Source organism: Taeniopygia guttata, chromosome 3 (genome assembly GCF_048771995.1).
Source record: "Taeniopygia guttata chromosome 3, bTaeGut7.mat, whole genome shotgun sequence".
In the NCBI taxonomy this organism is placed as follows: domain Eukaryota; kingdom Metazoa; phylum Chordata; class Aves; order Passeriformes; family Estrildidae; genus Taeniopygia; species Taeniopygia guttata.
In genome coordinates this window covers 21484216-21497892 of record NC_133027.1, presented here as the reverse complement: position 1 = coordinate 21497892, position 13677 = coordinate 21484216, and the positions used below count along the sequence as shown (strand labels likewise).

Here is a 13677-nt window from a genome sequence, read left to right as displayed (position 1 = left end):
TAATTAAAATAAAAATGTCCAAGTCAAAAGTAACTCATCAAGAGAAGATTTGGGCACACTTACATTTCTCTTGTAGCACAGGTGTCAGGTTTATTTGTCAGTGGGCATATCTAAACATGCAACTGCACAGTGAATATAAATAGTTGCATGTTATATTTCCAGTTAAATCTGAGTTGTTCCAAAATAGTACTGGTTTTGCTAAACCTAAGTTCAGAAATACATATATAAAAAAAATAAAGCGATTGCTTCAATACATATTTACCAAAGCAAGCCTATTTTAAAGTTGCAAGAACATAGAGTGATGCTCTCTTTCAGAACTTCTAACTAAAAATTCCATTTTTTCATTATACTGTGTTAAAAAACCTCAGCACCACACATAAGTAGATGTACTAACTAATGCAAAGACTGCTAGAATGGTGTCCATGTTCCAGCTTATATTTTCTCTCCCAAGTTTGATCAATATCATCCTAGAGAGATGCAGCTGACAAAATAACAAGATAACAGGTCAGATGTAAACTGAACTGCAGAACAGGTATGGAAGTAAAGTAAGTGAAACAGGAGGTGAAATCACATGCAAAAAAAAAAAGATTTAAAGCTTTTTACCTCAGAAGAGGTCTATGAATTCTTAGTCCATATAATTATGTTGGCTTAGTTAAAATATTTGCAACTGGCCACAAAAAAATCCATAATGTACTAACAAAGGCAAATTCGCATACAGATCCTCAATTTTCCTTGACAAAATTCACTTCAGGAGGCATGAAAGTCTGTCTTGGAATTCTCTTGGGAAGCAGATTTTCACAGATCTACTGAACCATCTGGCATTCATAGATTACCAAAAGAAACACTGAGATCATCTCTGGAATTACAGAGATGTGGGCCAGGCCTGATTCCTGGAGAACTGTAACTATGTAAACCAGCAGCTCTGATGTGTTTAATTAACACAAAATGAATTTACCACCTCCTGGTACCATCTAATGAAAAAGGGTTGATATTGCCTCAATTGTTTTAAACAGAGATAAAAGGTTTAAATAAATAAATAAATAATAGAAAAGATAAGGACTGGGGTTTAGTGCAAATTCACTAGAGCTTTTAGGAGCCCAAATCTTACTGATCTCAGTGAGCTCCCAGCTCAGAATTTGGTATTTGTATTATTATTTAAAATTTGAGAGGAAAGAGAAAATGACCTTTGACAAAGAGTTCATCAATCTGTTTGGCAATCAAAAGAACGACCAAGGAAGATCAAAAAGTGATTTGATTACAGCACAAGTGTCTCAAAGAGGACAAGAGGGGAGCAAAAGAAAAGGTCCTCTGCGTAGCAAAGGGCTCTTTAATATACTAAAGAACACCACAACAAATATTGCCTAAAAGCTGCAGACAAATTCATGTAGGAAGGCATGAATTTTTAATAATGAGGCTGACGAATCACTCAAATCATCATTGAAGGAAGAAGGGGCTTTTTTTAGCTTCTTAAAAACAGTGACAATTTTCTCATCTGCCTCCATATCCCCATCAGTAGGTTTGATATAGCACTTCTTTCAGTATGCAAGAATATAAAAATATGCCTATTGAGAAAATAAAATTTTGTTAATATTTTATTTTATTTTCAAAGTGAAAGGTTTCTACTGAGAAAAAACCTAGTCAAAATTCATATTTGGGGATTTTTTTTAGTTTTACTGTAATCAGGTTGGGCTGTGTTGATTTTATGCACAATAGAAAAAATCAACGGCTGCAGATAATTTACTGCAGTGAAAAATCCAAAGAGGGCAAATATTTTTCTCAAGATAAAATTTTAAAATATTTAGTTTAGTAATTCTGGAAGGTAAGAAAGACAGTGTTTCTGAAAGCAAATGAAAAAAAAAAATCCTGAAATATTCAGGCTTCACAGCTACAAGTTCCTATGGGTTTCTTGAACAAATCACATGTCTCCTTAAAAAATGCAGACAGCATCATTACTTTCTCCGAATTAGCATAAAATACTTACATTGATATAAAAAAAAATGTTGTTTTTTTTTTTTGTTTGTTCAGTATGAGTATTTTGTCTTACAGTATTGTAAGAATTTAAGCCCGTGGTGAGATTTGATAATTCATTCATACTGCTTGGAAGGAAGAAATTTCTTCCATTTTCACCCCAACTCCTGTCTCAAGTCTGTTTCCTGATTGTTTCAGCAATCAGGAAATTTTTGGCAATTGTTTTTGGCAATTGTTTTTGGCAATTTCCAAACATATGAAATAGTCCTTTTCTGATTAGCTGAGCTGAAGAAAAAGAGAAACAGATCTGACTTCTGATTTGAACAAACTGCCTGTTATTTATTCAGTTCTCACCAACATTCACCTCAACCCAGGCCCAACTTTTTCTAGCAGATCACTACTCCTGCTGCTACCAGCTCAGCTGGGAAACCACATCATTGTAACATTTTCAGAATTGTATACTATTCAGTACACTGTTTGGAGGGTAGGCAGGAAGTAATCATTTAGCTACATTTTTGGTTACTTTCTGCTCCATGGCAAAACCCCAAGCAGAGAAAACCAAAAATCATAACACTAATGAAAATTTAATATATAGGATTAGATATTCCAGTGTGACAAACTATGAATATAATGTATCTAAAAAAATGGGCCTAATGTAATAAACTCCTGAGTCTACAGTCACTAAAGAATCACAGGTTCTTTGCACTACAGATGTGGTTCAGAAGTCCAAAGAATCATCAATCCAGAAAAAGAAAAGCTATGTTGTGGTAATAAATCTTGGAAGGGCCACTAAGCCCTTTTAATAGATTTTACAACAAAGAGGGGACAAGTAGAAAAATCAAATGCAAATGCCTAATTCTAGTAAAGCAGAAGGTATGAACTTTCATGCTCATAAGCAAATCAAATTTCTTTATTTAGTAAGTCTTCAGAAAAATGTCTACCAGTATAAAAAATTCATACTTCACTGAATCACAATAACTGTAGCAGCTGCTAGTTTGTTGTGGTTTTTTGTTGTGGTTGTTTTGGGGTTTTATTTCCCAGAATTATAAAAGGATTGTGCAATTTTTAACTGCATCTAAATAAAATGTGTGGTATTCCCAAGTTTCTGGAAATATTTAAAACACTACTGAAGCTCATTTTACAACGAAATGCATTACCTTAAGTATTATTCAGTTACATGAAAATAATCTCCTTGCATCTGAGTTCAAGTACCACCTTATCAGTTCAGAAAATAATATTTTTCATTTATCGTTCTTCTTGCAGTTGAAAAAGATTATATTACATTTCTTATCTACATAATTCAAGTACACAGACAATAATTAAAAATGTTTCATCCACAAGTCTAGCTCTTTCATCTAATGAGAAGAGTTAATATTTCAACCTTTCTACTACTTGTATAACTATTGCAAAACCAAATGCTAGTAATACAATGCCAAGTTGCCCTTCCCCAACCAAAGGCAAGTCCTTATTACTAGCAACCCAGTTAATCTTATTGCTCGACATCAAAACCCATCTCCACCCCAGCCATTTTACCTAACACATAGCTTCCTAAAGATAAGATTCATTCCCTCTTCTATTGCTTATCTATATGTATTTTTTAAACTAGAATGGCACAAAAAAGTTTGAATATGTCTTCTACAGGTAACTGTAGAAGAATATCTGATGCAGCAACTACTCCTGCAATAAAGATTGACATGTATATGCTATAGCTGCTAGCTGCTAGGCAGCTCTGTTGAAATAATTTGGGCTATAAATAGGCAGAAACAGATTATTGACAGGAGATATGGCCTTATGGCTCTTTCTATTTCATTCCCCAGCATTAATACACTCTTTGTGAGAGTGTGACTCTTGACTTCAACATTAATTGCCCCCTGCGAGAAGGAAAAAAGCTTTAACTGTTAGAAACACAGAGTATTTCTGTGGATTCAGAAAGCATTTGAACTGTTACCTATGGAAATATAATCTGCAACAGAAAGCCAGATATTCCACACTGTCATTTAAACAAGATCCTACTGCCCCCCACATTCCTAAAGAAAATCTTGTATATTTCAAGAAATTGCTAGAAATTCCCAGTAGCAGACTGAGTCTATAACTTGATTTCAAAGAATCTTGAAAGCCATTCAACAGGTGGTTCTGGAATATTTTTACCTTGTCACTTGCACCCGAATAGAAGAACACTCCCTTCAATGTAGCAAATGTGTGCAAGGTTTAGAAACCTGTTCTCAGTTGGTCAGGGCTTTCGTAAGACTGGGAAAACTTAGTTTTAATGGCCAGAAGACCAGTTCTCTCTTGGATGACAGCTATTGAGTACAGACCACTAGAGTCATCCTTCTTTTCCTCATAAAAGTCCTACAACACAGTAACAAATCTTGATTCTTGGGAAGTCTCTTATCTGCAGAAGTCACATCGACAGCTCAGCTTAAGATACTCCTATGTTGACCCCTTCAACACACACACATATCGAGAACATGTATGAAGATAAGATATGGAAAACAATGTAAAGACAAAGACACATAATTTATCTTAATTTTATTGAAAAGCTGTAATTATACTTTGCCTGAAATAGACTTTTCATTGTGATCTATTATTAAACTCAATTTTAGCTCTGTTTTCAGAAGTAAAGAAGAGGTATTATGTTTAATTTTATTTTCAAGTGAGCATGCAATATGTGAAAATATAAGTACATATTCATATTATATATATATATATATGTAATATGGAATGCAAATACTGCACAGTAAGATTCTCCTGTTAAGAGCTGAAAGTGCTATATACATAAGAGAATCAATAGTAATGTCTTTAGTGTAACACAGAGTTATATCAGTACAAAAAACTGAAGAAGCCATGTAAATTGGTGTTTTTGCCAGCATAGTCAGATATCATCTGTGGAAGCACTTTTAAAATTAAAACAGGAATTATAGTACATTGCATAAGAACTTGTACAGAAGCTTATGTCAGCTTCTTTTTTCATTTCAATTAGGTGGTAATATAAACAATTTTAATACTTCAAGTGCATTTGCCAAGCTCACAGAATAAAACAAAAGCACTTGGGCTGCTCAGAAAAAGAATATCATCATTAGAATGTAAAGCCAGGGAAAAAGATTAATGTTTATTAAATATTTTCAGGAGATCATACAAGACCTAAATCTCTTTTGAACACATGGGCAATAAAGAAAAATATCAATGGCCAGATATTTTTGCATATCTTTCCAAGTCCTTTTAGGACTTCACAGATTCTACACTGTATTTATAAAGTAAGTATAAGCTTAGGACTTACCTGCAGATGCATAATCATTGGGAAGTTCAGGATAAAGTTTGTTTGTATTCTTTTTAGCTGAAAGAGAAAATACAGTAGTGACTTATATGACAGGCTAACATATATCGTTGTATTTTGTATACTGCTCTCTGATACAAGTTCAATAGTTATTAAATGATTGCAGTTAACCAAGAACCAGTGCAGAAGAAAGAAATACAGACTTTGCCTCACATCCTTAACCAGAGAATTAAGTTAACAAGAGGAGCTGCACAGTAAAGCCTCACTTTGAATGAAAGCACTTTGTTAAAATGAACTGTTAAAGAGCCAAAATTCTGCCTCTTCTGCTCTACTGTAAAATCTCTAATGATTAAAATATAATGACAACCTAAAGAGAAACTATGATTTCTAGAAACTAAAACTTGGTTTTCTAGAAATTTTTAGAACTTGGACCAGGAGTTTCTAGCACTGTTATTTTTACTAAGAAGTTTCATTGTACTGTGAGGCTTCTATGTATCCATTACCTATGAATATTTCCTTTGAATTATTACATGATTCTGTAACTATAAAAACACTGTTTCTATAGCAAATCTGTCAGAGAGAAAAGGCTTGTTAATATAAAAAAAAAAACAAAACAAAAACCAAATCCTTTAGTCTTTATCAGTCATGGCACTGCATCAACATACTTTTAATGTTTGTCCAAGGAAGAGTATTTAAAAAATGTTTTTATAGAGGCAGCTGCTATAATAACTGCATAATATTAATTAGCTTTAATGCTCTAATTATATGAAGAGAATTAATTAGCCATTATCAAAAATTTTCACCTGGTGGTGTAGGTCTAACAGTGGGTTTAGGTGGCTCTGGTCTGGTTGATGGTCTAGCAGGCCGGTCACTTACCTAAAGTACACAAATTTTTTAAAAACATAGCATCATATCTGGACATAGATTGTGACTTTAGAGCCTAGAAGTATGTCAAATTACATTGAAAAAAAAGTTACTCTTTCTCCACTGCAGTTACAGAAATTCAAAAAGCCTACTAAACACTAGTGACATACACATGACACTGATGTAAATCACCATGGGTGTAACAAAGCTGTAAGTAAATGCTTGTCTATCAGTAACATCGGGATCTGTAAGAAAATATCTCCTACAGTCCCAGTACTACATTATAAATGTGATTGTTTGAATGAAAGACAGAAAAAGTAGGAAAACAAAGAGTATCCAATTTGCAATTAACTTGACTAAAAACACTTGACCAAATATTCCTAATCATCACCTCAAGTTAGATAATGCACAATTACAAAACAAGGATATACTTTGTTATTCTGGAAGATGCAAAGCAAACCCAGCAACATTCTTGCCCTCAAGAGCCTAGCAGGGAAATACTTGAACAAATGTTCCACACACATAAACTGACAAGTGCTATGCCTTCAGTCATCCAACAGAGAAGTTAAAAATGACATATGAACATCAGTATTGACACTGACTAGGAACAGCTTAGGAACAGGGAAAGCCTATGTGAAAAACAAGTGCACAAACCCTTCTTTGTTCCCTTACAGATTTTCCTGGATTATTTCTTTGCTCTTCATTTTCATACACTTCAGTGAAGGATGCTAGAGTTTCATAAAGATCATCTGCTTGAGCAGGGAAAGGCACATCACCAAGCAGGATAGCACTAGCACGAATGTCCTGCCCATAAAACCTGATAGAAAAAAAAAAATATTGCAGGTATTTGATTATTATTATATTTCAATTTGTAGATAAATTAATTTTGCATAAATGCTCCCTATTGCCATCCCTAACCCTTCATTTTTTCCTACTGATCATAATCTGAGAAATGACAGAACTATTTCAAAGGTGCAAATTTGGAAAAATGACCACAGCCCCCAATTTCCTGCACCCCTTGGGAGGAGAAGGTAGAGAAGCTGTGATTGAAGTGGAGCCCAGTAAGATGGAAGCTGTGGAGGGGAAAAGTGTTGCTTTCTAGATTTGTTCTTATTTCTCATTATCCTATTATCTTATTTACTGAAAATAAATTAAAATAATTTCCCCTTGATGAGGTTGGAGGTTTTTTTACTAAAATAGCAATTGGTAAGGGATATCACTGCCTTTATCTCAACTTATGAGTTTATCATCATACTTTTTCTCCTCTCATTCTGTTGAGGAGGGAGGATGACAAAGCAACTGGGCTGGCATCTGGTGGCTAGCTAAGGTCAACCTGCCACAGACAAATAATCCCTAAACATTTAGCATCATCTCAATACCCATTGCAAGACGTCTAAATTGAAGAAAACCTTGTCCCTCAAGAAATTCTAAACTGAACATAGCATGTTTTCACAAAAACCACTTTTTCCAAAGTGAATGTTTCCTAGTTAATTCTGTCACTGCTTTCACTGAACCTGTTAGATATTAAGAGAGCTTACTTGCGATTTGTTTCTTTCCTTTCAATCAAACAGGTTCCTTCCAGAGATACACCTGCGAACAGCCCTCGAGATTTGCAGTATGTATAGACAGCAGCAGAGCTTCTCAGGGCAACATCTCCTTCTAAGTTTCTGGAAGGAAAAGGTTTTGGTTGATATTCTTCAATACAGTTTTTTAGCATGAAAAGCAATTGTCTTTTTCTTTTATTCCTTCATTTTATTTTTACCTATTTTCAGACAGAAGCACAGAAAAATGTTGCCTCATATGAATGCTCCCCATTAGGTTTCTGAGAGACCGGACTGTTCATGGCTTATGACTCAAAACAACCAAGGAGGCTCCAGGGTGATTTGCTGAGGCCAGGTTTACATCCTTTGAGGAGAGGCAAGTTTGGGTGTGCAGTGAGATTCACATAAGACAGGGGGAGGCTGCAAGCCAGGCTGATAAGGCAAATTCTGCAAGGTGGGATGGCACCTTTTATCACAGTAATTGTTCTCCCTTACACAACTCCCTTATAAACCCTTCCCCCAGGGAAGGTCTAATGGGACATAACTGACCCAAGCACTGACAAGAGAGGCAGCTGTCATGTCTGAGAAGGGATCATAAACCATCAAAGATCCTAAAGGCACCCTCAGACTTTTTCCTGAGGCTTTACACCAAAGGACTGAATGTGACGCAAAGGGATGCAACAGATCAGACCCTATGGCAAGCGAAATTGTCAAGCTTCCCAACCAGGGGAGGTCTCCAGGTGTTCCCAACTGGCCTGAACATATCCATTGAACTCTAAGCTTTGTGGAATCCTCACCACCGAAAAGACCAGAAGAAGAGGATCAACAGGACACTGTAGGAATCCAGAAAGAAGTGATATTTTCTACACAATCTTTCTGTCACTTTTTCTCTCCCCTCTTCTTTTTTTTTTTTGCTTTTCTCTCCTTCCCCCGCTCACATTTACTGTTAAATAAAATCCATACTATTGACTTCAGCACATGGTCTCACTTACGTCTTATTTGGGCAGAGGCATCTCTGTAATAATTTTAATAACTGGATCTTAACAGCCTCCTCTGAAAACTATTAAGCCACACTTTAATCACATTTTAAAATGATCTGATTACGTTTGGACTGGTGACTGAAACTCTATTCAATATTTCCAAATCCTTCTAGGCTTTCTGGTCAGCACAAACACTTCAAGGCCTTACTGAACCTCAATAGATTTGGAAGATTACAGTATTTGTCCTTCACAGGACTGCATAATATTTTAGGTTTAAAGATAGTCATCTCAAAATGGATACAACATCAAACTGAAAGAAGGTTGCTCTGGACTTTGTCCAGTCAGTTTTTGAAGAATTCTAAGGATGTAATTCCACAGGCACTCTGAGCAACCTGTATCAGCACTCAGTTTTATTTGTGTCAAATTTCTTTTTCTCATATCCAGTCAGAACCTTCCCTGTTTTGATATGTGACTACTACCTCTCATTTTCTTCCCAGGCAACCCTATAAAGAACTGGGATCTGTCTTCTTGGTGATGTCCTGTTGGGAATGCAGCTTCAGAAGGTCTTCTCTCATCCAAATTCAATAAGCTGAGCTCCCCCAGCCTCATCATTCACATGTTGCATTTACCTGGCCATTTAGGTAGTGGTTTACTACACACACTCAGGTTTGTAAACAACTTTCTGCAGGGCTAAAACTCAACACAATATTTTAGGCACAGTCTACAAAACGTCAAGTGAAGGGGAACAATCACTTCCCATATCTACTGGTTACAGTCCTGTTGATGCGACCCCCTACACAGTTCACTGCCTTTTCTGTCAGGAATCAACTGCTGGCTTAGCCCCACTGCCCACCAGGATCCCAGCACCTTCTCTGCAGGGAAGCTGCTCAGCCTGACAGGGTGTTCATCCTACTAGGAGCGCAGAACTTTGCACTTGTCCTTGTTTAATTTCATGGGGTTTCATGTCGGATTTTTACATTCTCTAGGTTCATTGCTTTGAATGGTGGCCCTACCCTGAAGTGCCTTGGCTGCAAATCCTGCTTTAGAGTCATCCACACACTTAAAGAGGATATTTTGCAACTGCTCCTCTAGGTCACAGATAAAAATACCAAGCAGGAGAGGTCCTGGAAGAGTCTCCTGAGAAATTCTAAAGAAATCTGGCTTTAGACTTCAACATAAACCATTTAGTACTGCTCTTCTAATGTGATGATCCAGTTCCTAATCTGTTTGCTCATCTTCTCACCCTGACACCTATGTCCCATCTTGGACATGTTGCAGGACAGCGCACTGAATGGCTTTGTAGGGCAGATGATAGTTCATTGCCCTTCCCTGATCAACAGATCTCTCATTCTCTCTTCTGTGCAATAAGTATCATCCTTTCATTTTTTTAGAAAATATTAAAAACCAGCAGTAAAAAGAGTAGGCATACGAAGGCACATATTCCATAAGCAGGCTCTGAGGTAGCTGGGCTTGGTAAGCCTGGAGAAGACTTGGGGCAAACCTAACAGCAGGCTTCAAATACCTAGGGAGAGGTAATCAAGAGTATGAAGCCAGACTCTTTATAGCACCATATGGAGGAAGAACAAAATACTATTGACATAAATAGAATGAAGAAATACTTTGACTAGATGTTAAGGCAGGAGAGCTGAACAGTAGAGCAGGCTGCCCAGAGAACCAAGCAGTCTCCTTCATCGGGGATTTTCAAGATACAAAAAAGGAAAAAAAAGACTGAGCAACCTGATCTGAAGTAACAGACCTTGGTTTGAGCAGGAGGTTGAAATAGCAATCTTGCAAGGCTCATTTTCAAGTAAAATTATTCAGTGATTATTTCACCTTATTCTTCAAAGTAAACAGCTTAACCACTTAAAGGTTTTAATAAATTATTTGGTGTAATTTTTATTTACTGTTGGGCAGATCTGTGGTGACAGAAAGCCCAGACCCATATGTTACTAAAAATCATAGTTCCATCAGGCATAGAAGCATCTGTGCTTCTATGAGCCTAGCCAAACAGTCTCCTGCAAAAGAGAGCAAATCTCAAACACTTTCCTTCTACCAATAAATGACTTTATCCGGAACAAAGAAAACAAGAAAAAAAAAAAGTGATTGGCAAGAACAATATGGTCCAGTCAGCATACAGGTTGCCCAGATTGTGCTGTTAACATATTAAAAAATACCACATCAATGTAGCTGTAAAAAATTATCTTCCATAGATGCCTTATTAGGAAAATATATTACTCACCTTCCCAGAGGTCCAATTGCCACAGTAAGATTTCCTCCAAGTGTAAGATTTCCTCCTTTGGCAAAAGCTTCTACTGCTCTTTCATGATTCAGTATTATCACTAAGTCTGAGACCTATAAAATATCAAATAAAAGTACTACACTTTTTAAGAAGAAAGAAGAGCACAGGAGATGATCTTCCTTTCTTGTAAAGGATTATTTTGAAACAGATTTCATGAAAAAGTTGATTCTTTTTCTGCAAGGTATTTTGAATGAAAAATCCTTTGAACTACTTTATAAATCAAATTTGACTGATTTTTTTTCAAAGTGCTGATATCATCAGTATGTATTAAACAAAAGCTGTAAGAGAAACTCTATGTTAATTCAAAATTCCTAACTGACAATTTCTTATTTTCCATAGCATATACAATTATGAAGGCACATTTTCAGATGTGAATCATTTTGATCTTTCAATAATGAAACTAATAAAGGCAAGACAGAACTTAGTAAACAAAAATTCCTGTCCAAAGAACAAAAACCAAAAAGGATACAGGTGCTATTGATAAAACTTTATTTTCATGACAGGAGTTTTATATATCTGTGTGTGTGTGTATATGAATTATTAATTAACTTTTTATGACTTGAATATGAGATGTAGTCAGTTGCTTCAATAATCTATTAACCTATTAATTGAAGAGGTAGCAATATACCCAAGAACTACTGCACCTGATCTTTCATCTGATGGACTTGACTGAAAGCCAGGTTCAGAAAAAAACTTTCAACTTACCCCAAATTCCAAACAGCGACAGCAAGGAATACAAGAGGAAATACCAGATTATTTGTAAAACAAGGCTGGCCTAGAAGTATTACACACAGCATAAGAGAGGTCTTTGTTATTAGCCCCCCTGGTAACCTCCACCCCATCCCAAACAGAAGATGGCCACAGGAGCAGTTTGTGAATCAAACAGGGATGGAGGGAGAACATCTGTCAGGATACTGCTTCCTCCTCTTACCCATTAAGAGGATGAACCCATTGTTAAAGATAAACTAATCCATAGTGAGAAAGCCTTCAAGGAAAGCATTTATATAAATTTTAAAACTGGTTCTTAATTTCAAGTACCAAGTCACTGTGACTTCTGAGTGTGATCTCTGTCTTGTTTTTTAAAAACATCCATAAGTATCACTACAACTATGTCAACTATAATCTCTCCTACAGGAATAAATTTCACCTAGTTTCTAAAACATCTAAGTTTATATAGGACTAGAAAAATGCTGAAATGGGACTGTAGGCTCCTAAGTCACTCAGGTACTTTGAGTAACATACATTATCTAGAAGAAATAAAAGAGATTGTGTTATAAAAACATCAGTAAGGAAACAGCATTTTGTAAGGTGACTAAAATTTCAAATGACAGGCACAGTATTACTCAGAGAAAAGCCCCTCTCTCAAATAGCTTCTGTATTGAAATTATTTAATTCAGTATAAATAGGAAATGTCTACATTATCTAAAATATCAGGTGGGGATGATTAAAAGAAAATTTTCATAGATTAATCAAAACAGATGAAGAGGCTTAAAAGGAAAGAAAAAAAAAAACAAACCCCACAACAAAACAAACCCTGAGGCTCAAACTGAACACTTTATAATGCATTCAGATTCTGTAGTCATGAAAACCAATGAAAATCCCTTATAAAAATTAATTATTTTGTATTCACATCATCCTTTAAAAAGTGCATGCAATAATGCCTGAGATCACACAGTGAAGAATGAGGAGAGAATAAAATATTGATCTATTGCTCAGTATGTGAGTGCTGGCTGACTGGCTGCCAGGACAGGGATAGCTGTAGATGTAGTGGGGCTGGCATGGATCACCCAGATCAGCTATACATGATTCTCCTGATGAGCAGAATGCCCATTGCAAGAGATCTTGTTGGCAGCATATTGTTACTCTGATTTTCTCTGGGAATCAGCAGAACAGAAGCTAAACAAAGAGAAGGATGAGTCTTGAGGCTAGTGTGGGGAAGCAGAGAAAAGATGAAAACATACAAGTGTGCAGGAGCTGTGAGGAAGAAGAAATGGGAAGCAGAGGCAGAGCGCTATTAGGGCTCAGCTCACCAGGGTTTCTCTGAATGTGCTGGGACTCCTTTACTTAAGCATTTCTGCTGGCTGGAACTGGCTCCTTTTCTGTAGTACTCCTTCAGGAGAGGCATCAACAGTTTTGGTGCTTTCAAACTGAAGGGTCATGTCAGTAACCACAAGTGTGAGTGGGAAATGTGTGAAATACACTAAGTGGAGTCCATTTTACTCCAGTTCTTTACACTGCTTCTTGCCAGATGGAGTCCCTGTGCCCTTTAGCAAAGTATTTGACACACTATTATGTATAGGATGCTTTTTCAATTAACTTCAATTGTCTTATATGGGAACACTGACAGGAAGCTCTCCATAAGTGAAAAATTCAGTCTGCTAGAAGTGAGAAATCAAGGAAACTAGTGTCATGGCACTTTTTTCAATCTAAATGTCTTATAACAATTTGACTGATGGGATCAAAACCCCTCTTTTGTTTGTCTTGCATAAGCAGATTTCATAATACTATTTTTGTACATAAAAGTAGATTCTACTATCTCACCAGAATTTAGATCTTTGTGAATGTATTTTAATTTCTTGCAAAAAAAGTTACCAACAAGTATTGCAAATGCAAAACCATACCTCAATTCCAATTTCAAATCCACCACCAAGACCAGCAATTCCTATTGCAGAGGGAGCAGACCAGGCTGTTGTGTAAAACAAGATAAATTTACGGCATTTTAACCATATATTACAAGAAATAATTACTTCA

At 36.1% G+C, this 13677-nt stretch overlaps 1 protein-coding gene across 7 annotated transcripts in view; it reads right to left on the bottom strand.

The window, feature by feature from the left end:
- The window catches only part of SH3YL1 (SH3 and SYLF domain containing 1), a 75315-nt gene that overhangs the window by 46184 nt on the left and 15454 nt on the right, over positions 1-13677 (bottom strand). For 6 of the 7 annotated variants that reach the window (XR_012054875.1, XR_012054876.1, XM_072926389.1 and 3 more), the window contains exons 4-9: positions 13548-13612; positions 10867-10979; positions 7645-7773; positions 6761-6923; positions 6046-6118; positions 5246-5302 (exon numbers count right to left, since the gene is read on the bottom strand). Coding sequence is in view for 5 of the 7 variants with exons in the window: in XM_072926389.1 (XP_072782490.1) it covers positions 5246-5302; positions 6046-6118; positions 6761-6923; positions 7645-7773; positions 10867-10979; positions 13548-13612 (600 nt within the window). In the remaining 2 variants the exon portion in view is untranslated. The remainder of the gene's footprint in view (positions 1-5245; positions 5303-6045; positions 6119-6760; positions 6924-7644; positions 7774-10866; positions 10980-13547; positions 13613-13677) is intronic. The other variant, XM_030270123.4, reaches the window with a different exon arrangement.